The following is a 27727-nucleotide window of genomic DNA, read 5'->3' as shown; positions in this document are numbered from 1 at the left end:
TGTTTCAAAGCTATTTTCTTCATTCAACTGACAGCCTCCTTTTCAAACACCCTGATTCAGAAGATAATAATTACATTTCTTTAAAAAGGTATGCTTCTAAATTTATCTAAGGTTTCAGAGTTCTTCAATTCCATACTTCTGTGAGAATCCTCTCACTAAAGAATTTTTTTTTTTGCTGGGGCTCCTTGCTAAAAAATTTTTAAAAAGAAATAGTTTCCAGAGAGGCTAGTCATGGCACTATCCTTAAAATGATGAAATAATAATAATAACTACTTCCTACCTTCATGGTAACTGTGATGGTGCTATTTACATTGGCTTTATGCAACCAGCCTTGTTTGATCACACCACCCTTCTGAGAGCATAAAGATGACGAATCCTGAAACAGAGGGAAAACCATCAGTGAAACAGCAGCTGGCCCATTATCTAATCAAACAATTGGGGAGCATGAACTAGGCCCTGACCCATTTTGCAAAGCATAAAGCTCCCTCTCCCTGTACCCCCCACTCCCCCTTGAAGATGCCTGATTAAACTTGAAATTGTTAATAACAGGATGAAAGGCCCTGTGCTGAGAAATGGAATATTGCCTGCCATATCAGTAGACAAAGGATGTCAAAGTCAACAGCAATTGCAGCCACCAAGGATGGTGAGCTGGTGAGCCCTGAGAGAACCCAGGAAGGAAAGAATACCTGCCATCTAGCAGACTCGGACTGCAGCCACTCCCTGCATTAAGCCCTGAGGAAACTCAGGATACTGGCTCCAGACAGCAGAGGTGCATATCAAAGGGATGATGTCAGCGAGCCATCTTTCCAGACGTAGAAAAGTGCTAAATTCCTTAACTTGGTTTTCTTTAATTAACAATCATCTTTTGACGTTCAGAATTCCTGCCCTTCATCACAAAATTTCTAAATAACCTGGCTCCTCCTCTTGCCTCCACTGAACAGTTCTTTCAGGGTTACTTGAGATGCTGCCATCCTAAAAATGTCGACTGAATAAAAACATAACCCTCAACTTTTAGATTGTGAATATTTTTTAAGTCCACAGTGCCATGCACACAATAGACACTCAATATTTACTGAATCATATGGGCTGTCTTGTAGGAAAGTCTTTTGCATTATGGAAACGGTCAAACTTCACCCAGATGTCATAGACATATGGGTCCTCTGTTCCAAGAGGGATCTATCAGGCAGGAGAGTCCATATGAATCACACCACATGCCCAGTTCAGGAAAAGCAACCACACAAGTGTGTCCCACAGGTGGGAAAATGGCTTTATACACACATCACAGCCCATTTCACTTTATTTTTCCTAAACTCCATTTGGAAATACAACAATGTTAATTAAAAAAAATAACTCATTAGCTTGAAAGTTTGCTCCAGATCATTCATAAACAATTCTTTCCCTCATCTTTTCTCAGAGAAATCTCTCTCAATACAAGGGACCTTGAAGAAGCCAGTGCAATTGCCCCCATCTTTACCTCATCCTTCTCACAGTCCTCATCAATCTCAAACACATGATTGGGAATCTTTTCTGGTCGCAGAGACTTGCTGAAAATACAAAAGAATTGTCTTAGACACTGAGCAGAATAGAAAAAAAGAAACCAAATCAAGATGAGTAGACTTCTTTCTTTCACAACCAAGAAAACGCCAAGACATAAGGAGGAGGAATTCTTTTCTCTTTTCCAAACTCAGATTCTCCCCTCTGGCATGACCTTCTGTAAAAGGACTCCCACATGTGCAGCCAACAGCAAAGACGTAACTAAACCCAAATTGCAAGGAATGCATGCCAGAGCTGTCAGTGGTGGTGGGACCTTATCTTTCCCAGGCCAAAAAGCAACCCCATGTCATTCTGGCTCTTCCATCTGTTTGCTATATGGTCCTGGACTGACCATCTTAGGACTCAGCTTTAAAGGACATTTTTAAGACTCAGTTTTCATCTATGGAAAAGTGCCTTGAAAGCTACCAAAGGCTACACCAAGTCTTATTCCTCCAAAACATCTCCCATGTGATATCCTATGAGGTTAATAATCTTATGGATGAAAAGGGGAGGAAAGTGAGTGTTCAAGTGACTGAGTGACTAGCCCAAGGTCACCCAGCTAGGAAGTGGTGATTTGAACCCTGACAGTCTGGCTGCTGGGCCAGAGTGCTCACAGCAGCCTTTCAACTCAAAGGAAAGAGATGCACTTAAAAAAAATTATCTGCTTATTTATTGGGCTGCATCAGGTCTTAGTTGTGGCACATGAGCTTAGTTGCCTCACGGCATGTGGGGTCAAAGTTCCCCAACCAGGAATCTAATCCATGTCCCTGGCATTGCCAGGCAGATTCTTAACCACTGGATCACCAGGAAAGTTTCAAGAGATGTACTTTTGTCAAGAGATGTCTGGGGCCATCAAACTGAGTCAAATGTCTTCTAGCTTTTTCACTGACAGCACTAGAAAATGCTCACAACATTATCCAGAATCAAAGAAGGATAATTTTACGGTCAATATACATGCACCAAAGCCAAGAAGTGCACATGTCCATTTCAGAAAAAATTTCAACATGCAAAAATATCCAATTACCCAAAACACACTTACCAAACATGCTGGTTGTTTGAGGTTTTGCTTTATTATCTGTTATAATTGAGAAGCTTCACAAGTGGTTTGAAAAAATGTAAAATGTTTAATAACTCGCCTCTTGAAAGTTTCTCTTAAATTCTAAACTTACCATGGCAGCATTCGAAAGTCTCCAGAGAAGTCTTCATACTTGTAGTTCACCACATGCCAATCTGTGCTATAGGTTTTAATACACTGAAAGAAAACAGGAATCTTTAATTTAAAATGTAGGAAGGGTACATACACACTGTTTTTATGTCTGGTAATAAGCTGACGGGGCTTCCCTGGTGGCTCAGGGGTAAAGAATCTGCCTGCAATGCAGGAGACTGGGGTTGGATCCCTGGGTAGGGAAGATCCCCTGGAGGAGGGCATGGCAACCCACTCCAGTATTCTTTCCTGAAGAATCCCATGGACAGAAGAACCTGGTGGGCTACAGTCCATGAGGTCACAAAGAATCGGACATGACTAAAGCAACTAAGCAGCAGCAGCAGCAGCAGCAGCAGCAGCAATAAGCTGACAGACTTTTATAACTCATCTGGGGAATGCTGGTACTGAGACCTTCCTTTGGGGATTAACTGTGTCTTCCTAAACCAGTTGGTGGTAATAAATCCCAATTCACATGTTCTCTTGGACTCTGACTTCAAGTCCAAACAGTATTCAAGTTTATAAAAAAAGACTAAGAATACAAGCTACTTGTGAAAGTATTTAAGCTGTATCCTCTATGTCACATCAAATAGAGTTGTTACGTAGATCAGTTAAATTCTAGTAATTTTGTTTTCCATTTACACTAAGAGTATTTTAAATACAGCATTTATTAAATGAATGAATAATGACTTTTCTTCTGTGGCCTCTGAGCCTCTTACCTCTTTGACAAACAAACTCTGGGCCTTCTTCTCACCATCTTCTGGTACAGTGGACTGGACTGTTCGGCGCTGACGACTGATCACGGAGATCTAGAAGACACAGAATATTCTTGCTATACGAACCAGCCTGAAAAATGCAATTTTGAAGAAGTACTAGTGGACTCACAGATATATCTTCCATTGGAAACATAAGCAGGTCTCGGAGCGGGTCGCTGTAAATCTGAGTTTTTCTTTGGGCGATAACATTCTCATAGTCCAAGGGCTCAACAACTTTGGTCTTTTCCTTTATAAGAGACAAAAAGAAAGTAATACTGTCAAACAGACTGATGTTCCTTGTCATGTGTCCAAGATACATTATTTCACCAAAGGGATTACTGATAATCAGCACTTAAGGGAGACACTTTTATGAGAGAAACCATCTCTATAATTAAACACACACACCAAATACACACACACACACACACACACACATCTCTGCTAAAGGCAAGAGTTCAGGAGAGACAGCCCTGTACTCTGCTTGTCCATGTACCCCCCCAACAATTTATTGAATTTAAGACAAAACAAAAAGTGGCCTATTTAGAAGCCTGTGAGTTGATAATGAGTATACACTATTCACTGGGTAACTGAGAGGGTATCAACATTCCTGTGCCTGTTCGATACCAGGCATGTTGTCCAAAGGATGCCTTAAGTTCTGCCACAGCCGGGGCAGGTATGGGTCCTGGAGATGCTTGATTCGGTGGACAGGGCGTGAAAGGATGAGGTTCCAGGTGGCAAAGTCAGGGGTCCCTGCGGGACTTGCAGTGGACACAGGCATTGACAGTAGAGTCTAGCCCGAGACTAGGAGTTGCAAGGAGTAGGGTTAGTGACTTGGAGAAATCCACGAGTGGTAACAGCACTTACGAAGCCCTTTCTAGATGCCAGGCACCATGCCAAGTGCTTTCTCTACAGTTTTTCATGTAAGACTCATAATAACCCTATGAAACAGGTTGAATCTTTGTCCCCACTTTACAGATGAGGAAATCCTGGACTCAAATCAGATTAAGTAACTTGCCCACCTTCAGAGCTGGAATTTAAACCTGCATCTGATTCCAAAGCTCTGTTCTTTCTACTTCATACAGCCTTCCCTTGCCTGAGAAATACAGAAAGATACAAAAGAACAAGGTACTGAACTTGGAATAGGATCCCATCTCCTACCTTCAACAAATCTAAAAGATGGTAACAAAAACAGTATAGAGGTGCCTCAAGAAATTAATAATAGAACTACCATATGATCCAGCAATCCCAATTCTGGATATATATTTGAAGGGAAAGAAATCATTATCCCAAAGAGATAGCTGCACTCCCAAGTTCACTGCAACATTATTCACAATAACCAAAACACGGAAGCAACCTAGGTTTCCATCAAGAGAGGAATGGAATTTTTAACAACATAAAATAGATAGATAGATAGACAGATAGGTTGTTCAGTCACAGAAAAGAAGGAATTCCGCTGCTTGAATAAATCTTGAAGGCATTATGCTAAGTGAAATAAGTCAGACAAATATTATACGGTATCACTTATATGGTAGAATCTAAAAAAAAGTAGAATGGTGGTTGCCAAGGGCAGGGGGATGAGGGAAAATGGGGGAGAAGTTAGTCAAAGGGTACAAACTTTCAGTTATAAGTTAAGTTCTGAGGATCTAATGTACAGCATGGTGACTATATTATATTGTATACTTGAAATGTGCTGAGAGTAGATCTTAGACATTCTCACACACACAGAAAAGGTAATCATGTGAGGTGATAGATGTATTAATTAACTTGATTGTGGTAATCACTTCCCAATGATACATATATATTAAATCATCACATTGAAGCTTTTAAATATATACTTTGATTTTTCAATTATATCTCAATAAGTCTGCTGGGAAAAAAGATCTGAACAAAGATATACTTTATTTCAAGTCAAATTTGGATTTATCAACCTATGGGATTAAATCAAGCAGATTATCCCTATCATGATCTATCAGCTGAAACAAAAGAAAAAAACATTCAGTTTGTGAACACAGAGATTTTTCTGATAGGAAAATTTGACCCCCTCGTCCCACATCTGCCATGTTTCATGGACTCAATGAAAGAACACTGTGAATGCAGCTTCCAGCCCTAACAATCAGAGTGTGTGATCCATTTCTCAGAGAAAAATGAGAATAAAGTGAATAAAGCCCCATCGAAGAAGGCAAGACTTAGTGAAAATAATTTCAAAGTCTTGCTTTTGGTGCCAACTATCTTCCCATACAGATTGCAAAAACAGTCCTCAAATTTCAATGTTTAACCTGTTGGATTAGCATCTATTAATCTCTCTGCATAGTAATTTCATAAGTACCTACTCCAAGTAACTTTGAAAAAGAAAAAAATCCTCCTTCAGCTTTCTAACGTAGTTGTCAAATTAATATGCTAAAGGATACAGCAAAATGAACCACTTATTTACACGTGCAGTATATGCACTCTAAAAATGAAACTTGCAGTTCTCCGTGTGTTTTAAAGGCCACATATTCGTGTTACAGAAAAAAAGGTGTCACTTTTCATAGAAAACCGATTCAACTAAGCATTCTGGGTCTTTGGTCCTATTTCTTTATCAGTGGTAGCTCAAATGCAGAAAAAGGTAGAGTGGCTATTCTGAGTCCCACAAATCTTCCCCTGAAAGAAGATCTAGGCCTGTGAATCAGGCTTCATCTTTTTAAGAGGAAAAAGAGAAGGACTAAGGGTTCCCCGAAGAGAAGGACTAAGGGCTCCCTCCCATCACCCAGCTGCCTCTGATCTGAACTTTTATCTGCAGCCCTCTCCCAGGCATTAAAAGCCCAAACTGTCAGTGGAAGAGAAAGGCTACAGTAGGAGTCAGCCCCAAAGAACCACACCCTACATTTCCTTTCCTGTAGGATTCAGTGTAACTCTGTTGGCATCAGAGACAATGAAAACCTCTGACTTTTAGAATTATCATGATTTAATAGCAGCTCTGCCTGGCAGTCTATGTATAATTTTTAAAAATTAATTTGCATTGGAGTATAGTTGCTTTACAATGCTGTGTTTATTTCTGCTGTACAGCAAAGTGAATCAGCCATGTGTATACAATATATCCCCTTGCCTGGCAGTCTAGAACATAAAATGCTTATCTAACTTTCCTATTTGGCTTTATCATTTGATAATCAGATTTACAGGGTTGCTCTAAATAAAGCTTCTATCATACACAAAAAGGGTCTTCCTCTCAGATTTGGGAACTGCCTTCCTGCCAGTTGGTGCACTGATTGGCCTGAAAAGTTGCTTTCTCATAACGCAAGAACACTGTAATAAACGGTACTTTATAAGCATCCAAATCATAGCAAGCGCCCACTGTGTACTTCTCTGAATTCTGTAGCAGCATTAAGTAAAAGGCAAAAGCATTCATATAATCTGGAGAGAAGCAAACATATGTTTCAGTCTTCTCTTCCTAAGTAGTGACAGGAAAACCGTCAGCCTAAATTTGGAACCTACTCAGTTTTCACCATGTAGGAGAAAAAAAAAGGTTTGCCTTTCAAAGTTCATATTCACTGATTCCTGAGGGCTCTTGAAATAACTTGCTGGTTATATTATTAGGGGTTTGGGTGTTGTTTCACTCCAAAATGACTTTAAAGTTTTAAGAAAACATTTTCAATATATATTCTACCTGTTTCTTAACCCAAACCTGTGAAATAGACAAGGAAAATACTATTGTTTCAAAGTTACACATGAAGAAACTGGCTCAGAGGCTTAAGATCAGCTGTCTATATCTAATGGTAGAATCTAGATTCAAACCCAGGTCTTCCAACTACTGATCCTCTGTTCTTAGTGTGCGTCCATGCTCAGTCGCTCCAGCTGTGTCTGACTCTTTGCAATCCCATGGACTGTAGCCAGCCAGGCTCCTCTATCCATGGGATTCTCCAGGTAAGAAAACTGGAATGGGTTGCCATGTGCTTCGCAAGGAGATCTTCCCGACCCAGGGATCAAACCCAGATCTCCTGCATTGAAGGCGGATGCTTTACCCACTGAGCCACCTGGGAAGCCCCTCTGTTCTTAGCAGTGTCTCCCAACTCAACTTACTCATGTAAAAAGTCTTAAAAGATTTTTTTCCACATCTTCTGCGCTATTATATACTTCATATTTTTCTTCAAATCTCTTTTCCATTGAAATGGATTTATTGAAACAGTAAACTTCGTATCAGTCCCCCAGAGGAAACTAAGTCAATATTTTCCTAATCCCTAGTAAAATAAAATTTTAAATGTCAATCTCTGTACTGTGGTTTGGGACACAGTATACTCTTCCAGACTTAGGACACTAGGACCAAATCTAAATAGACTTCCATGTATAAACTCTCAAACTGTGAAGAAATGCACAATTCCACAAATAAAGATAACTTTATGATTTCTAACATAGACTGAAATAACAGAGATTGAAAAAGGGAACTCATCAGTACAGATTCAGATACAATCTGCTTCTGTACAAAGACGTATCTTCATTGGGAATCACCAACAGCATCAAACACTGAAAACTTTATGCTTTAGTGGTAGTCCCTCTATATCTGCTGTACAGTCATCTTAACTTATGTATGTATCAATGTAAAACCAAGTTTGCAATCCTAAAATAATATGTAAATATGTATATGCAAGTATATTATATATTCAACCCTCCAACCACTCAGGTATTTAAAAGGGCACAAAGACTTCCCTAGTGGTCCAGTGGCTAAGATACCACACTCCCAATGCAGGGGGCCCGGGTTCCATCCTTGGTCAGAGAACTAGGTCCAACATGCCACAACCAAGACCTGGAGTAGCCAAATAAATAATAAATAAGTAAAAATAAAAGTGCACATTACTAGCAAGCTGGTTTAGTACTGGAGTGGGTTGCCACTTCCTTCCCCAGGGGGTCTTCCCGGACCAGGGATCGAACCCAGGTCTCCCACACTGGAAGCAGACCCTTTAACCTCTGAGCCACCAGGGAAGCCATATCATTGGAAACCGTATCATTTCAGTTTCATTTTTAAAAAGTAATCATAATCATGTAATATTTCTCTGTCAACAGTGCAAAATCAGCCTGCTGATTTAAATCACTACTTCTGTTTAGATATTACACCAAAGGTCATTCGTTCACTGGTAAATTTTTCACTTTAGAAACTAGTTCTGCTTAAGAATGCTAAGAATGTCTCTTCTACAAGTCTGCAGTGAACACTGCTTGACAGAATCCCTTCTGTATCGCACTGGGAGAGAGAGCAGAGCAGGCAGAAGGCTTAGCAGTGGGGCATGGAGCCAATTCAAAATCTCCTCCTGCCACCTCCTTCTCCACATTAAGTTTTGGTGCCAGAAGGAGAGCGGCAACAACTGGTTTAAGAAGGAGAATGATGGCGACCAAAAGTTAGAAGCTGATTTTCGCAGTATTGTGATCAGACTACAGTTTCAATGGCATCTGAACAGAATCATATTGAAAATAACAACCATCTTAGAAAAGAAGGAAGACTCAAACAGAGGGAGTTACTCCATGCATCTCTCCTTCCCACCCGTTGCCCACTTCCCTCCCTTGGGAATGACTCCAGACACCCCCTAAGGGATTTAGCTCCCCTTTTGTTTCAGACATTTGGAGCCCGGTTTGGAAGGCTTTCTCCACAGAGATCTCAAAATAACACTTTACACTCAAAGTGGCCCACTGGGGACATGCTGCTTCCAGCAATGCAGAAAAGAAAGTGGGTTGAAGGGCAGAGCACTCTTATCAAGTCCCTGCTAAGCTCCAGGCTTTGTGCTAGCCCTGGGTGGCTCAACTGGTAACGAATCTGACCGCCATGCGGGAGGATCTGGGTTCGATCCCTGGGTTGGGAAGATACTATTCGGGCCTGGAGGATTCCATGGGCTATATAGTCTGTGGGGTCGCAAAGAGTCAGACACGACTGAGCAACTTTCACTTTCACTTCAATTTGAGGAGCTCATGATCTAGAGGGGGAGGTTGATAAAGCCAAGACAGCTTTGATCACAGAAACTGTTATACTTGATCACAAGTATAACACTTGATCTGTTTAACTTGATCACAGAAACTGTTAGAACTTGAAGCCCCATTTGGCTTCCACACGTGTCAGACCCTTTGATTATCACATTTTCTTCCAACAAAATGACTGCACAAGTGTTCTTGCACATTAAAGTGTGTGAGCCCATCTATCCATACGTATAGCAATCAGAAGAATTCCCCTATATGGCTACACATGGTCTCGGATCATTTCATCTTCTACTTTTGTTGATAAATTCTGTAATGTTGGAGACTAAGTATCTGTCAAGAGTGGTAGGACAGTAAGGAGCAGCAAAATTTGAGCTGCAACTAGCAGAAATGGGAAACGTCACCACTGTAGACTAGAGATTTCTAGAGGGGGACTCTACACAGCATGGCAACAAAAGAACCATGACTGTAAGGAATTTTTCATAAGGTTCATGTCAAGAGTATCTGGCTTTATTATGCCCTTGTCTTTTGTCACTCATATGATTACCTTTCACCACGTCATTTCTTTCCCTCTTTCCAAATAAGAACTCAAGTACAAAGGAGCTTTGAATTAATATAAACTGGATGATGATGCTAGTGGAGGGAAGGCCATCTTTTCAGTTAGTACAACTGACTTGGCAAAATAGACATGAACATATTTTAATAAAGATTATTTTTCAGGACAGATCTTGGCACAAATACCCACTTACAAATCTCATTCAAGACACTGACCTTTCTTACAGCTAACAAACAGATAAAGGGAAAATCATACTTTTCATGAGACCATGGGTAATGCTCCTTCCTAATTTCCACCTTGGCTCTCACATTCTTCCTGTGAGTCCAACCTCCAACCTCTCTCATCCACAACCCTTAACGTCTTTCCCAACTATTGTGGCATTTACTCACATAGAGATGTAATTGCATTGTGGGTACTTTGCATATTAGTCTCCTTAGCAAGATCATAAACACCTGGAGGAGAAAACAATGTCTGTACATTAGTTATCCCTTACTCTGAGCATAATATACGCTAAGTATTTTGTATCTATTATCTCACTTAATTCCTGCAAAACCTCTGCACAGGAGGTTCTTTTATTATGCCCATTTTACAGATGAGGAAACTGAGGCTCAGGCAGGTCCAATGCCACATATTAGCAGAGCTGGGATTCAAATCTATACCTATCTGATGGACTCCAAAACCAGTACTCCTAACCATAATACACACAAACAAATATAAAACATTTCCCCATCCTCAATTCTACCATGTTTAATTCCCTTGGACAGACTTAGCAATTTAAGATTTGCTGGTGCTGACTCAAACTACACTTTCATTTTTTTTTTAACCAAAGTGAGATCTTGCCTTCTCATTGCCCTGATGATGCTGAGCATGACTGGCTTATGGAACTTGTAATTGGATAAGAAGTTTTACATTTCTTAATTGTTGCTTCCAATTTAGCATTTGCCATCAATGAGTAGGGATTAGCACCTTAGATCTTTTACTTTGGGGCAGGAGTTGGCAGATTCAACTTCAAATGGGTAAGAATCAGATTACAAAAAAACAACAGTAAGATGTTGTCAAGGGACCGTGTCTAATTCACCTCGGTATCCTCCACAGAACCTAGAAGAGAGTTGTGAGAACCACAAAGCCAGACAATAAAACAAAGAGACTGACCTTACACGTATGCTTTCCCAGCCCAAATGGCAGCACACAAGAAGAGAGGGACAGCTCATTGATCGCTAAGGCTTTCAGAATTCATTTTCAGATCTCAGTTTTAATTTGATTTTTGATTCTGAGAAATCAGCAAAGTGAGATTCTAAAGGCATTTAAATCTGATGAAAAGGAAAACTCATTTTTTTTCCTCTTTAGAGTTTTCGCCTAGGGAGGAATTCTTTTCAGATGCCAAATTACTTTTCTAAGTCTATTTGGCATATTTATACAAACTCAAGAACTATTTTTTAAAACCTACAAAGAATTTATATTATTTTCTTAAATCACAAAATAGACAAATCTTGATATATCCTCTATGATTAATTCAAACTTGGTTAACAAGTGTTTTCATTACAGCCAACTCAAATATTATGCAAGTAATATAGATTATCTACAGATGAAAAAATACAATTTTGATGAATTCTATACCCCAAAACTTGATTTAAACCGATAATTTTAAGTTGACTCAATATGCTGCCTGACAGGTAGGAAAACTGATTTGAATCCAGTCACTCCCTTACTTTTTGTGTTCACTTTGTGCTAATTAGTATTTAAATGACTCAAAGACAGGACAAAAAGAGATAAAAACAAAAAGAAAGGCTTGAATAAACTGAGAGAATAGCAAAGTAGCTTTTTTAAAACTAGAACACTTTGTATTCTTTAGCAAACCATTATTGACAGAAAGAAAAATGCAACCTGGTTACACGTAATGGCTTTCTTTCAGCTTTCTTTCTAGCCAACCAAAGAATTTAACAAGTTCACACAGACATACAAAATTATTGCAGATAATTCATTCATACAAGAAGAAATTAGACTATGTGCCCATCAAATAATTTAAAACCCGCCTCAGATCTTGGTTCCCACTCCAGTAATGACATAAAAGAAATCTTGTTGACTTTTTCCTGAATTTGACAAACAGAACTATATCATACCTTGCATTCTTAAGCAGAACAAAATGTAAAATGCACTGACGTTCAACAGGTATACAGATTGAGCCAGCTAGATTACTTACATTCCATGAAGACAGAAAAACCCAAAGGTCCTATTTGTGTCATTTGAACACAACAAGACAAGTCTATTTCATTAAAAAAGCTCTGTAACCTATAAATCAGACACTCTTCATTTTCCACACTGGATCCAACGACTGGTCTACCCATTCCATTAATTTGCTTCTGACATGGAGTAAAGAAAACTGATGGGCACCATTTTGAAAACCAACCTTTAAAGGAGCAAAGATACACATTTCTACAAATACTTTCATTTTCCATAATCAGTCATATTGGATCTATCCATTAATTGAAATTCTGCCTTTTTTCTCTTTTTATGGGGAGGGGAAACTGGGGGGTGGACTTCGTTGGTGGCTCAGATGGTAAAGAATCTACCTGCAATGCAAGAGACTTGGATTCAGTCCCTGGGTTGGAAAGATCTTCTGGAGAAGGAAATGGCAACCCATTCCAACATTCTTGCCTGGAGAATCCCTCGGAGAAAGGAACCTGGGAGGCTACAGTCCATGGGGTCACAAAGAGTCAGCATGATTGGGCGACTAACACTTTCACACTTTTATTCTCACGCTTGCTGCCTTTTTTGAATATCCTCAGTTTATACCACTTCATAATACATTCTAAAGCTATGTGAAATAAAGTGAGAGCTCCTTTGATTTTTCTTAAGTTTATCTCTTCAAAAAAATCAGGAGATGCCCTACTTCTTGGTATATATAGTTATTTCGGTATACGGTGATCTGAGCCATGTCTATCCTATCTACCCACTTGTGATTAAAGAGATAGACCTTCTTCCAGTAGGTTCTGCCTTTTGGTGATGTGAGGCAGGAGTCTATACATCATGCTGCTTATCATGCCCTGTATCTTATTGTCCTTCCTATGTCCTGGGCAGACTGTTTGCAGTGTTTAGTCTACAGTCACTCCCACACTGCTTTAGCAGAGCGTAATCAAGCTCAAAGCCTACTCTCAGGTTAGTAAGTTTCAATGACCTCTCCAGCTCTTATCCATTCAGAAATTCATCTCTCACTTTCCTGTCCACATTTTCCAACTTCACGGGGTCTCACTGGGGCACAGCTCCCGGGAACAAGGTGACTGTCAACCCTTAGGAAAGGCTGTTAAATCAGACCAGCATCCTTCGGGTAACCACCCCTTGGCTACTCAGCGTTTTTATACATCTTCCTCTAAACAAACAAAAAAATGCCTATCTGTAATCTTATTTAAGCTAATTCCCTCCTAACCAGTTTCACTTCCTTATACCTAAAAAAACCCCTCCACTATTTAGGAAGAGGAGTTCCCAGTACAGCAACCATGGCACCCTTCACTAGAATGGTTAGGTGTCAGTGTGTGAGGAGCCCACGCTTCAGCTAGTCCACTGATAGGCCTGGTACAAAAGTGAGGCTTGCTGCCCTGTCACTCCCTGAGGGCTCTTCTGGAGCTCTTACAGAAACACAAAACACACAGCTTAGTTCTGACAGTCACTGAGCATCCACCCTGTGCCAGGCAGTGGGCCACAGAGCTGAGAAAACAAAGATGGGCAAGATGTGGGTGCTGCCCTTCAGGAATTCATGAGCTTCAGAGGGAAGACAGACCTCCTCAATAGAGAGTTAAAATACGACGGGATAAGGGGATACAGAGAATGCTGTGGGAATGCAGATTAATTCCACAGGTGAAGGAGGCTCAGAGAGGAGGTCACATGTCTGCTGAGCCTTGAAGGACTCAATAAAACTGCCCGTGGCAGGCAAGGTGGAGAAATGTATGGCAGGCAAACACGAGAGCAGAAGTAATAGAAGAGGATGATAATTCATGTGTTCAAGGGCCTGGGGACCCACAGAATAAGGAGAAATGGTCGAGATGAGCTGGAAAGGCATGATTACGGAGGACTACAGATGCCAAGGCCATGAGATTGGACTGCTTCCTAGTATAGGAGATAGGGAGCCAGCAGAGGTTTCTAAGCAGGGGAATGACATGAACAGATGTTTTACTCATATTTATGCATGGAAAGCCAGGAGGTCAGCGCTAATGGAAATTAATCCATAAAATGACAGCATAGGCTGAAAATTTGCCCCATTGTCTACTTTTTCCAGAAGCAATACATGGAATTATGGAAAACTACTCATTAGAGTTGCATACAAAACTACTGAGGAAAATAAAGTGAGGGTTCTGTTTCTATGAGGAGCTTTTCTTTCACAGAGAAAGAAATGCTTGCTTACATCTTCCTTGTGTGACAGAGATTAATTTGCCTGAACATTTTATTTTGAAAATATCAACTGCCAATTTGCATTTCGTGTGTTTCCCACACCTTTTCAATGGCTAATTTGATTCAAAATGGTTAAATTTTCAGCAAAATGTAAGGTGGATCACAATATTTCTTTGTTTAAACCCCTTTAAGGGGTCAACACAGCCTGCAGAGTTGGTGATTTGCAAAGCAGAGAAAAATGTTGGGGTAAACAATGGGAAGGACTGAATAAAAACGTCCTACGTTTTCCTTGAGAAATACAGAATATATTAATATAATTAGCAATAAGTTTTCTTAATTAAAAAACAAAACCATAGTCTACAGAAAAAGGCTTGCTCTGGTTAGTAAGGCTTGTAAGATCTGGCCTCCACTCCCAGCCTCTGACCCCACCCTCTAATCCACAGCCCGCCTAACCTGTGGGCAGAGCTCCTAAGAGCCCTGTTAGCCACCTTTGCTGCTCCTCTACCAGTTCTGCTCCTCTGCCAGTTCTCCCCGCAACCCCACTGCAAGACTTCATGAAGCTGCCCATCTTTCTAGGTACAAATGGCCACTCCCTCCTACCCAGTGCTACCCACCTCCTCAAACCCAGAGGTAGTACCTGTACCTCCTTCCCCATCTTAGTCCCATGATGAAGTGCTGTGGTGCCCATTTCCTTTTCCACCTCTCCCCTCACTAGAATGAAAGCTCTGTGATTCAAGGGTCTTTGTCTTATTCTTGGCTCTATCCTCATCACCCTCAAATTATTATCTTAAATGACTGAATGAACAAAGTATGAAACCACTGTGATTATCTTTCTAATCTCAACATTAAGATTTTTTGGACTTCCCTGGTGGTTCATAGAATAAGAGTCCACCTGCTAATGCAGGGAACATGGGTTTGATCCCTGGCCCAGGTAGATTCCACATGTGGGGCAACTAAGCCCGTGCGTGCCACCACAACTAAGCCCAGGTGCCCTAGAGCCTGTGCTCCACCACAAGAGAAGCCAGCACAATGAGAAGCCTGAGTGCCACAACTAGGGAAAGCCCACACACAGCAACAAAGATTCAGTGCAACCAAAAAGAAAACAAAATGATTTTCTGCCTCTTCCAATCTTTCAAGAGGATCACAATCTACAAAATGCTCACTGAAATACACACATTTGAGTAGCCGTCCAAAGCAGCCAGACTACTGAACACTTTAATAACATGAATCATCACTCATTCTTTTTTGACAAAGTCACAACATCATATATGAAGTTTTCATAGACTCAGACACACCTGCATGAAGAAATGTAAAGTGTCAGGGGGTAGAAAATCGTGTTGGTTGGGCATGTGAATTAGACTTGAGAGCAAGTTGATGACTCCAGCAAAACTCTTTTTGTGATGGTAACAGTTCTCCCATTGCCAAACTTCCTCCTGAGCAACCTCTCTCTCCCCATCCCTCCCCTCCCTTCAGCTCACATTTTCTCAGTGTGCAGAAGGTGCCTACAGGTACATTTTCTGGCTTCCTTCCCTAAAAGTGACTCAAAGTGCAATTCATCACACATGTGAAGAAGCACCAGCAAGAAGCACTCCCAAAGCCCTTATCTAAGCACCCCCATTTTGCGATGCTCATCTGATGCAATGACACTGTGAGACTCCAGACTCAGCACAACCCTCCCTCTACAAGCCTCTACCTATAACATGTGGCTGGACCACTGGCATAATGATCGAACTCTCTTTCCTAGAAAAGAATCTCCTCATGTTGTCCCCAGGACCATTTCCAACTAGGCTAACATCCCCCTTGCCCAGTCTCTCCATATGCCAGCGCATTCCTGTCCTGTGTTCGTTTTCATTTCAATCTGGACCCCCTGATCAATAGCCCTCTCACGAGTCCCTTGTCATTCAGAACCACATTCATGGCCACTCCCCAACATCAAACCCTTCCCTGCTTGTCTTTGATGCCACAGGAGAAAATCCTAACTGGGTGCTCAGGGCCTTCATTTACGGGGATAACAAATCCTTGGTTCAGCTGGGCTCTCAGTCTCCTCAAGGATTTTACTTACTCCTTGTCAGCACCCTGTAACCTAAAGAACAGGACACTTGAGGTTCCAGGAATGGAAAATCCCCTCTCTCTTACAATAGCATCCTGCTTGATTTGCACAGCTTGACAGAAGGGCTGGTCTACTGAATCTGCGGACACTGGCACTGACAAAATTCATAGACCCTGTATCTTTCCTTATTGATTTAGCAGTCAACTGCTTTCTGGGTGCCACTTTCTCCACTCCTAATTTGCTTCCTAATCTGGAGTCTCTAAATGGTCCTTAGATGGGCTACGTGGGATCTGTGAAAGTCTGAAATTGTATGAAAAATGCATGAACATCTTTATAGGAAAAGGACCCAGAGCTTTCCGTACCTCAAAGGAGTGTGTGATCCAAGAAAGGCTAAAATCTACTGCCTTACTAACCGCATATAAACAGGTCACATTTTTTTTTACATAAGATTAATTGATTTTGTGTAATTATAAAGCAATACATGGGACTTTCCTGGTGGTCAGTGGTGAAAAACCCGCCTGCCGATGCAGGGAACACAGGTTTAATCCCTGGTGGGGGAAGATTCCACATACCACAGGGCAACTAAGCCCATGCACCACAACTACTGAGCCTGAGCTCTAGAGCCCATGAGCTATACAACTACTGAAGCCCACACATCCTAGAGCCCATGTTCTGCAATGAGAAACCATCACATTGAGAAGCCCACACACTGCAACTAGAGAGTAGCCCCTACTCTTCTATGATTAGAGGAAAGGGCATGCAGCAATGAAGAACCAGCACAGCCAAAAATAAATACTAATTTTAAAAAAATTGAATTAAAGCAATATATATTGATTGAAGGATCTTTAATCTAAAAATGTCAGAAGAAAATAAAAGTTACTTAGAATTCCATCATTCAAAGAGGACCGCTATGAGTGACCGTTTTGATGTTCCTCCATCTCTTTTCTATTTTCTCTCCTTTTAAACTGGATTCATACTATTGATTTCTGATAGTTACAGTGTTCCAAATAACATGAAAAACTTCAGAGTACAAGGAATTTGGGACTAGTGTTCAAAAATTCCTTTGATTTTCAAGTGCATCCACCAACAAAATTTCTGGAGCACTGCTATGTGTATGACATACCACTGCAAAAGTCAAGAGGTAAATAAAGCCTTATTCAAGTTTTCATACAAAGTGTTTAAAAATTCTAGGGATTTCAACAATCTGTGTAAAGCTCCAGCCTAAGAAAAAGAACATTTTAGTTTAAAATGACTGGACCTATATCAACCAGAAAAAAGGAGAGACAGGTGGCAACAATGACTTAATTATAGACTTGGAAGAATGCAATTAAAACCACTAAAAGTCGGGTTTAAAAAAAATTGGTTTTCCTTTACTACCAAAACATTTTTCTTTTATCACCTAATGATAAAAAAACAGGTGATTAAAAAAACACATGAGATGGGACTATAGAGTAAAGGCCCAGGTCATCTCACATGACTCATAAACTCATTCTGAGGAAAATTCCCTGTGTTTTGAGCAATGACATTAGGAAATAATTGTGTGGCTTCCTATGGTGACTGTTCAAAGGACAGCACTTGTGTGCTTATGGAATTCTGCTGTGTTGAAAGAGGACGATCAGTGTAATTACTTCACTGCCACTGCTTACATATTTCACAATCAAGATAATTCTGGAAAAACAGGATTATTGCTTCTTTGCTTTAAGTACATATAGGCAGAGGACAAGCCAACTGAAAGATTTCTTATCTCAAGTCCACTCCCTCCAATACAATTTTCAACTCACATTTAAGTATTATTCCATTTTCGAGCAGGAAAGCAAGTAAGTCTCTTTGCACAATTCAAGGCTGAACCCAGTGAAATGCTCTAGAGATTTCTCTCTGTCACCCCATCCCATGCTAAACCATTGAGCCTTTTCCTCATTCCTCTGACCATTGGAAGTCTCTCTGAGGGAGTGATCCAGGCCTGACCCCATTAGAGTTTGCCAGAATATACTGAATTGACTGGAGAAGGCACAGCCTCTGGTCAGGTCAAAGGCTCAGCCTTGCTTTCTTGTCAACACCACAATGCGACTGCAGCTTCTTGCAGGCTCTAAGTGAGGTAGTCACGTGGCAAGCAGACAGAGGCAGCCCCACTGCAATGCCTCAGCATCTTTTTCTTCTTTAGGGCCAGAGCCCCTTTCAGAAGACCCTGGGGCAGCCAGTGGACAGGATGGTTGAGAGTGGATGTGAGAATTAAGAGCCCTTTTTAGGTCACCACAGATCACTGAGCAGTGATAAACAACCCAACTGCCAATGCAAGAGACATAAGAGATGCAGGTTTGATTCCTCTGTCAGGAAGACCCCCTGGATGAGGGCATAGCAACCCACTCCAGTATTCTTTCCTGGAGAATCCCATGGACAGAGGAGCCTGGTGGGCTACAGTCCACAGGGTCATAAAGAGTCGGACACAACTGAAGCAACTTAGCTAGCTAGCTAGTAAAAGTCGCTTAGTCGTGTCCGACTCTTTGCAACCCCATGGACTGTATCAGCTCAGTTCAACTAGCTAGCTAGAGCACTGAGCAAAGTGAAGTCACTCAGTCATGTCCGACTCTTGCAACCCCATGGACTGTAGCCTACCAGGTTTCTCCATCCATGGGATTTTCCAGGCAAGAATAGTGCAGTGGGTTGCCATTTCCTTCTCCAGGGGATCTTCCCAACCCAGGGATTGAACCTGGGTCTCCTGCATTGTAGGCAGACACTTTACTGTCTGAGCCACCAGGGAAGTCCTACTGAGCAAAAGGAAATCCAAAAAAAAGAGGCAATATATGTATACATACAGCTGATTCACTCTGCCAAACAGTAGAAACTAACAAAACCTTGTAAAGCAACTATACTTGAATACAAATCAATAATTTACAAACTCTTGGACTTTCCTGGTGGACCAGTGGTTAAGGATCCGCCTGCCAATGCAGGGGGCACGGGGCCAATCCCTGGTCCAGGAAGAGCCCACATGCTTGGAGCAACTAAGCCCATGCCCCACAACTACTGAAGCCTGTGTGCCCTAGAGCTTGTACTCCAACAATAAGAGAAGCCACGGCAATGAGAAGTCCTCGCACTGCAACCAGAGAGTAGACCAAACTCACGTCAACTAGAGAAAAGTCTGCACGCAGTAACGAAGACTCAGCACAACCAAAAACTAAAGAAAAGAAAAAAAGAAAATTGCTAAAATATCCCCTCTACATGTACAAGACATAAACCTTATCTACTCAGCCTTGCAGCACTGGGAGCTCATTGTAGGCAGATTCTCATTCTTCTTCACCTTCATGTTCCTAGTGCTTCGCACAGTACAGGAGGTACTCAATAAGTATCTGTTATCAGCTGATTGAGTCAAGTATATGAAACCAGAAATGATCTGAAGACTTTTCCTGTTGTAATATTCTATAAACTGTAAGCAGGCATCCTTTTTTAGACAAGAAAAACTTTTCAGAAGGTTTTTTCAATAAAAACTTTGCAAAGAATTTATTCTGTCTATATTTCAAATTGCTGTAATTAATATTCCCTATTAATAAAATCTCACCTTAAAACGATAAAAAAAAACAACAGAGCCCTCAGGTTCTCTTAGGATGCCACAATCAACATATGGGGGACTTGAGTCCATTCTCCAGGGCTCAATGTGTCACACAGAAAGACCAAAGACTTTAAAGCCCTTTTACAGACTTTTCATAGAACTATAGCTGGAAAGTCAGACCTGCTGACCCATTAAGTCCCCACGATGTGCTCAACAGCTTTGCAACTTGACACCAACTATTTCTTCTCTGTTTGGGGATTGTCTAAGGTGCTGAAATTTCATGGGGGAATGAGTAGGTGCTACTGTACTACCTATACCAGAAGCGGTAGAAAGTGATGGTCATTTTATTGACAAGAGAGTAGTTAAAAGTAAAAACGGTCACACCTTCCTGGTGGTCCAGTGGTTAAGAATCCACCTGCCAATGCAGGGGACACTGGTTTGATCCCTGGTCCTTGAAGATCCCAATGCCTCAGAGCAACTAAGCCCGTGTGCCACAACTACTGAAGCCCATGCTTCAGAGCCCGTGCTCCACAAGAGAAGCCCCCACAATGAAAAGCCCATGCATCGCAACTAGAGAATAGCCCCTGCTCACTACAACTAGAGAAAGTCCCCTCACAGCAACAAAAACCCAGCACAGCCAAAAAAAGATGTATTTTTAAAAAGTAAACATGGTCAAATGAAAACATTAAAGATTTTGGTATTCTGAATGACAAGATTATGGATGATTTTTTCTTCTTTTTTCTGTTTTTCCCCCAATTTTGCTAGCACAAACATGCATTGCTATTATAATCCAAAAACATAAAATTAATTTTATTAGCTTTTTATTATGGTAAAATATACATAAAATTTACCATTCTGAAAATATTAAGTGTACACTTCACTGGCATTAAGTACATTTACATTGTTCGGCAACCACCACCATTATCCATGTCCAATTTTTTTCATCTTCTGAAACAGAAACTCTGTAGTCATTAAACCCTAACTCCCCCTTCAACCCAACCACTGGGAACATCTGATCTACTTTTTGCCTCTATTAATTTGCTTATTATAGGTATGTCATACAAGTAGAAGCATATATAATTGGCCTTTTGTGTCTGGCTGATTTCACTTCAGTCAGTTCAGCTCAGTCACTCAGTCGTGTCCAACTCTGCAACCCCATGTACTGCAGCACGCCAGGCCTCCCTGTCCATCACCAACTCCTAGAGTCCACCGAAACCCATGTCCATCACGTCAGTGATGCCATCCAAACATCTCATCCTCCGTCGTCCCCTTTTCCTCCTGCCCTCAATCTTTCCCAGCATCAGGGTCTTTTCAAATGAGTCAGATCTTTGCATCAGGTGGCCAAAGTAATGAAGTTTCAGCTTCAACATCAGTCCTTCCAATGAACACCCAGGACTGATCTCCTTTAGGATGGACTGGTTGGATCTCCTTGCAGTCCAAGGGACTCTCAAGAGTCTTCTCCAACACCACAGTTTAAAAGCTTCAATTCTTCGGCACTCAGCTTTCTTTATAGTCCAACTCTCACATCCATACATGACCACTGGAAAAGCCATAGCCTGACTAGACGGACTTTTGTTGGCAAACTAATGTCTCTGCTTTTTAATATGCTGTCTAGGTTGGTCATAACTTTCCTTCTAAGGAGTAAGCACCTTTTAATTTCATGGCTGCAATCACCATCTGCAGTGATTTTGGAGCCCAGAAAAATAAAGTCAGCCACTGTTTCCACTGTTTCCCCATCTATTTGCCATGAAGTGATGGGACCGGATGTCATGATCTTAGTTAGCAAGATATTAATATTTTCAAGATTCATCCATATTACAGCATGTGTCAGAATTTCATTCCTTTTACAGGCTGAATATGATTTCACTGTACGTATGTAGAATGCTTTGTTTATGATGGACATTTGGGTTGTTTCCACCTTTTGCCTATTGTGAATAACAGGATATGAACACTGATAGGATGTGTTGATAGGAACACTGATGTACAAGTATCTGTATGAACCCCTGCTTTTTCTTTGGGATTCATAACCTAGAAGTAGGATTGCTGGATAATACAGTTGTTAGGAGAAGCACACTGACTGAAACCACCCACCCTGGCCAGGCACCATAGTAACCATTTACATGATCTTTTTTATGACAGGAAGTCCTGGAAAGGAACACGGAACTAATAAGCCACCACCAACCAGAAGAGTTCAGGAAAGGTCAAAAGGAAACACCACATGTCCGACCACCTCCCAGAATCCTTCTCACTGGCATCCATCTTGGCTGAACAAGGCATGGAGTTGGAGTCCACAAGGAAGGACTCTGAGTCAAAAAGATTGGCTAAAGATGACCTGGAAACTAATCCCATCACTATAAACCCCAAGACTGTGAGCCATGTAGCAGGGCAGTTCTCCTCACTTCCCTTACCCTACTGCTCTCTACCTGGGTGCCCTTTCCCAATAAAATCTTTTGCTCTGTCAGCACATGTGTCTCCTTGGACAATTCACTTCTGAGTGTCAGACAAGAGCCCAGTTTTGGGCCCTGGAAGGGGTGCCCCTTCTTGCAACAAATGGTGACTCTGGTGGGACTCTTCTTCATTGACCATTCAGGGTACTCAGAGACCAGCTGGCCCACCAATGGACCAGACCCACCGGCTACAACTGGGACCCTTTTGTCCATGGTCTCCTCCTGACTAGGACAACTGGCCAGAGTGCCCTGACCCAGTAAGGAACAAGAGACTTTATTGACCTCTCACCCCTTCTCTCTCCTTAACCCTTACTCCTTGGAAGAAAAGTTATGACCAACCTAGATAGCATATTCAAAAGCAGAGACATTACTTTGCCGACTAAGGTCCATCTAGTCAAGGCTATGGTTTTTCCAGTGGTCATGTATGGATGTGAGAGTTGGACTGTGAAGAAGGCTGAGCGCCGAAGAATTGATGCTTTTGAACTGTGGTGTTGGAGAAGACTCTTGAGAGTCCCTTGGATTGCAAGGAGATCCAACCAGTCCATTCTAAAGGAGATCAGTCCTGGGTGTTCTTTGGAAGGAATGATGCTAAAGCTGAATCTCCAGTACTTTGGCCACCTCATGAGAAGAGTTGACTCATTGGAAAAGACTCTGATGCTGGGAGGGATTGGGGGCAGGAGGAGAAGGGGACGACAGAGGATGAGATGGCTGGATGGCATCACTGACTCAATGGACGTGAGTTTGAGTGATCTCCAGGAGATGGTGATGGACAGGGAGGCCTGGCATGCTGCAATTCATGGGGTCGCAAAGAGTAGGACACGACTGAGGGACTGAATTGAACTGATCCTACCCCTTTTTTCTTGTCCCCCAGTCCTGGATGCAAGAATTGGTCAAAGGGCCTCAGCCTGAGCTGGGGATTGGAGACTGATCACCTCCTCTTGGCAGAGAACTCGAATTCTCATTCTCTTCTGGTCTGGTTTCTTGTAAGGCTGAGTTCCAGTCCTCCTTTCTCTGGAGGCCCAGGGAAAAGTCCCATAATGCCTAGATGTCTGCAGGCGGCAGGAGACGTCCCTTTTGCCCTCCTCTCCCGCCTACTCCCCCTTCTTCTTTCAACCTGGCTTCCTTTCCTCCCTTTGAAATCTTTGAAGACCTGAGAAATTTTCATTTACTCTGTTAGTACTTGGATCTGGAGTTCTATGTCTCTATCGGAGGTTTTCTGAGAGACTGTAATCTTATATTTAAGAGAGTGTCTGATGAGGACTGCCACGTCTGTGTGTGTGTTTTATATTCTGTGTTCTGTGTTATGATTTGTGATGGCCATTCTGCTTTATCTGGCCAACATTTGGTTTAGAGCTGCCACCATTTTGTTAGAACTTGATTTTCTTTCCCTGTGCCTTGAGACCAGGGCTCTCAGGAACACATATCTAGACCATCTCTAAATCCTGAAATTGAGGGAAAATGGGAAAAAGCCTTTAAAATTTTTATTTATTCCAACTGTTATTTATAAACTAGTAAATTTTATACTGTACTATCTAATTCATGACTAAGCTTAGAAAATGAAGCTAGATCTTGTGTTGTGTCTGTCTGAATATGTCTCAGTATGTCTTTGTCTCTGGATAATATTTTTGAGATTAATTTGTAAATGAGCTCTATTTAATTGGCTTAAAGAAAAGTAAGCATTTACAAATCAAATAATTCTAAATTAATAAATTCCAAGTTCAAGTGAACTGGGAAATATTCATTATTAAATACCTGATATTAATATTTGTTGATCTATCTAATACAGACATGTCTTAAAGTAATTAACATTAAGTAGAATATTTTCATTGTGCCCAGGTTTAATATGTTAAATATTATCATATCTGTTACAAGTTTGTCAACAAGGAAATTACCTCGAGTGAAGAAACTTCGAAAAAAATGTAAATGAGAAGTGAGCTTTAGATAAACTCTATTAAGAATAATTATGCTTTAGAGGAATATCTGTCTAAAATAGTCTCTCCAGATTGGGGTAACTTAAATTTCTAAGGGTTGTGCTAAACTCAGTGTTGGAAGTCTATTGAATAGTTAGGTCATTTCCAAATAAAATAAGATTTTGAAACATTTACTACTAAACACTAATTTCCTTTTACAGAGAAACTAAAGAGATTTGGGACTATAAATGAATAATGTTTGGTGCCATCCTAAAATGTTCTAAGAAAGCAAAGGTTTTAGAAATTATCACTGGTATTTATGCTCAGGAATCTATAAAATGCTAATATAAAAGTTAGTTCCTGGTTGCTAAAGGAAAGAAGTGTGTTTTCAGTTAAAAAAAAAGTATAAAAAATACTGAAAAGAGTTATTCATGATCAGTATTTTCTAAAATTGGATTACAATTAGTTAGATAAACGGATTTTGTTAGGAATGACACAGCCATAGAAAAACCGGTTAGAGCCAACTAGGTCCAAGATGGTGAAGTTAACTTTCACAAGACTTTGAGCCTCAGAATATACACCCAATGTGACAAATCAACAAGCTAAATGATACACCCATTAGCACTGACTAAATCTGACCAAATATTCTAAACCCTTTTAATTGATTTTTTGATAAAACTTCCTAAATCAAATTCTGTTGAAGTTCCTTTGACCTCTAGTTCACTTTGGGGTGCTTCAGAGGGCCCCTGAAACATCCCAAAGAGAGATATTAAACTAATTGTGTTTATTTGGTTGGTTAAATTACATGAAAAATATTATCAAATGAGTAATAAATTCTCTCACATTATAGTATATGGCAAATATTACTAATATAGGTATCCTAGAAATATATAGAGTTCTTAACATTCTAATATGTCCTGGTATTCTAATGGAAAACCTAATGACTTAACAAAGGACTGAATGAACCAGTGAATATGCTTATAACTTTTATGGTTTCTATCTGAAAAATTATAGGCTTGAATCTTGTGTTTTCCAGGAGTAGGGAAAATCTTCCTCTTAAACTAATTATGACAGCAATTTGATAAAATTATACGTTATAAACAAAACAATTATATTTTCTCTTTACCTGACTCCTCCAGAGATTGGAAACTCTTACATTTCCAGTAACTTTATCAGATGAGTTAGGAAGGTTATCTCACTAACAGGTACAAAAATCTCAAGGAATTTTTGAGACCTTAAAAAAGGAAGAATTCACCTAGATTTGTTAGGCAAAATCTGTGATAAGCCTTTGGTGTGAGTTTCCCAGCCCTGTTTTATTTTAAAAGTTCAGTCTGAGACTCTATAAATATTTCACCAAAACAAAAAGTCTATGATCAATTATGGTTACATAAATCATCAGGCCAAAATTACTGAGAGCAGACCTATTTTGCAAACAAACTAGGCTTACTATGGAGAACAGTGTGGAGATTCCTTAAAAAGATGGAAATAGAACTGCCATATGACCCAGCAATCCCACTGCTAGGCATACACACCAAGGAAACCAGAATTGAAAGAGACATGTGTACCCCAGTGTTCATGGCAGCACTATTCACAATAGCCAGGACATGGAAGCAACCTAGATGTCCATCAGCAGACGATGGATAAGAAAGCAGTGGTATATATACACAATGGAATATTGAGTGAGTGAGTGAAGTCACTCAGTTGTGACCGATTCTTTGAGACCCCATGGACTTTAGCCTACCGGGCTCCTCCATCCATGGGATTTTCCAGGCAAGAATACTGGAGTGGGTTGCCATTTCCTTCTCCAGGGGAATTTCCTGACCCAGGGATCAAACCTGGGTCTGCCACATTGTAGGCAGACGCTTTACCGTCTGAGCTACAAGGGAAGCCCCAATGGAATATTACTCAGCTATTAAAAAGAGTGCATTTGAATCAGTTCTAATGAGGTGGATGAAACTGGAGCCTATCATACAGAGCGAAGTAAGTCAGAAAGAAAAACACCAATACAGTATATTAACGCATATGGAATTTAGAAAGATGGTAACGATGACCCTATATGCGAGACAGCAAAAGAGACACAGATGTAAAGAACAAACTGTTGGACTCTGTGGGAGAAGGCGCGAGTGGGATGATTTGAGAGAATAGCACTGAAACATCTATATTATCATATGTGAAATAGATCGCCAGTCCATGTTTGATGCATGAGGCAGGGTGCTCAGGATTGGTGCCCTGGGATGACCCTGAGAGATGGGATGGGGAGGGAGGGTCATGATGAGGAACATATGTACACCCATGGCTGATTCATGTGAATGTAAGGCAAAAACCACCACAATACTGTAAAGTAATTAGCCTCCAATTAAAATTTAAAAAAAAGAAGCCTGTGCACCACAACTAATGAGTAGCCCCCACTTGCCGCAACTAGAAAAAGCCTTCAGGCAGCAATAAAAACCCAGCACAGACACAAATAAATAAATTTCTAAAATCCTTTTTAGAAAGTGAAGACTGCAAAATTCTGTGAATATACTAAAAAATAAAAAATTGATGTGATTACTCTAAATGAAAGGATTTTATGCTATGTGAATTACATCTCAATAAAGTTGTTAAAAAAACTAAGCAATTAAAATAAATGTATATAAAAAAACTAGGCTTAATTTGGTTATATTTGATAAAAATGAGGGTAATTTTAGGGAAAAAATATGTTTCAATAAATGTTAAATCCCAGTTTGTTAATGGAGGTCTGAATCTAGTAAGACCCATTTCCTGGATAGTTCTTTGCTGTTATGTGATATTGATGTAAAATTTAACTGAATTCTTAAAGAACACCCTAAGTTTACTTCTGAAGCTTATCTCAATAATCTATCTTTGGATGAAGATCAGATGCCTTATGAGCTGCAACCAGGACTGGAAAAAGACATAATTTAAAGGACTGTCTCCAACCTGGATGAAAGGACCTTTTTATCAGGTACTCCTAACTGGCTACTGCACAGTGAAATTGAAGGGAAATTGATTCTTAGATTAATTCCCACTTCCAAAGGCCCCTACATTGGACTGGTCTAAAGAGAGGACAGCTGACCTGATCTCACCTTAAAATGATACTTAAGAGGAAAAACTACACTACACCAGGAGGAGAAAACGACAACATCAGAGATAGACAGTTTGCCCAAGATGCTGGACCTGATTCATATGATCATTTATAATGTTTTCTTGACTTCTTAGACCTTTACATATAAATCAAATGCTTTTCTATCATAGGCCTGATCCTATGCTAGTTTTAAAAATCAACCCAATTGTTGGGTTTGTGGCCAATTATCTGTGTCTAGTTCTGGGTTACCTTGGTAAATTTCTCTACTTCAAGGCTCTAACTAGTTGGCCGTGAGAAAATTTACTTTAAAAAATGTATAGTCATATTCAGGTCAC

The 27727-nt window shown here is 40.5% G+C and overlaps 1 protein-coding gene across 2 annotated transcripts in view; it reads right to left on the bottom strand.

Moving 5' to 3' along the window:
- Positions 1 to 27727, bottom strand: part of DOCK11 (dedicator of cytokinesis 11) — a 174749-nt gene that overhangs the window by 115790 nt on the left and 31232 nt on the right. For both annotated transcript variants that reach the window (XM_040265135.1, XM_040265136.1), the window contains exons 2-6: positions 3620 to 3736; positions 3454 to 3543; positions 2703 to 2785; positions 1475 to 1544; positions 281 to 376 (exon numbers count right to left, since the gene is read on the bottom strand). In XM_040265135.1, coding sequence (XP_040121069.1) covers positions 281 to 376; positions 1475 to 1544; positions 2703 to 2785; positions 3454 to 3543; positions 3620 to 3736 — 456 coding nt within the window. The remainder of the gene's footprint in view (positions 1 to 280; positions 377 to 1474; positions 1545 to 2702; positions 2786 to 3453; positions 3544 to 3619; positions 3737 to 27727) is intronic.

The sequence above is a fragment of the Oryx dammah genome, unplaced genomic scaffold, assembly GCF_014754425.2.
Source record: "Oryx dammah isolate SB20612 unplaced genomic scaffold, SCBI_Odam_1.1 HiC_scaffold_23, whole genome shotgun sequence".
NCBI lineage: Eukaryota > Metazoa > Chordata > Mammalia > Artiodactyla > Bovidae > Oryx > Oryx dammah.
Note: the sequence above shows the minus strand (reverse complement) of the source record. Positions and strands in the feature narration are given on the sequence as shown.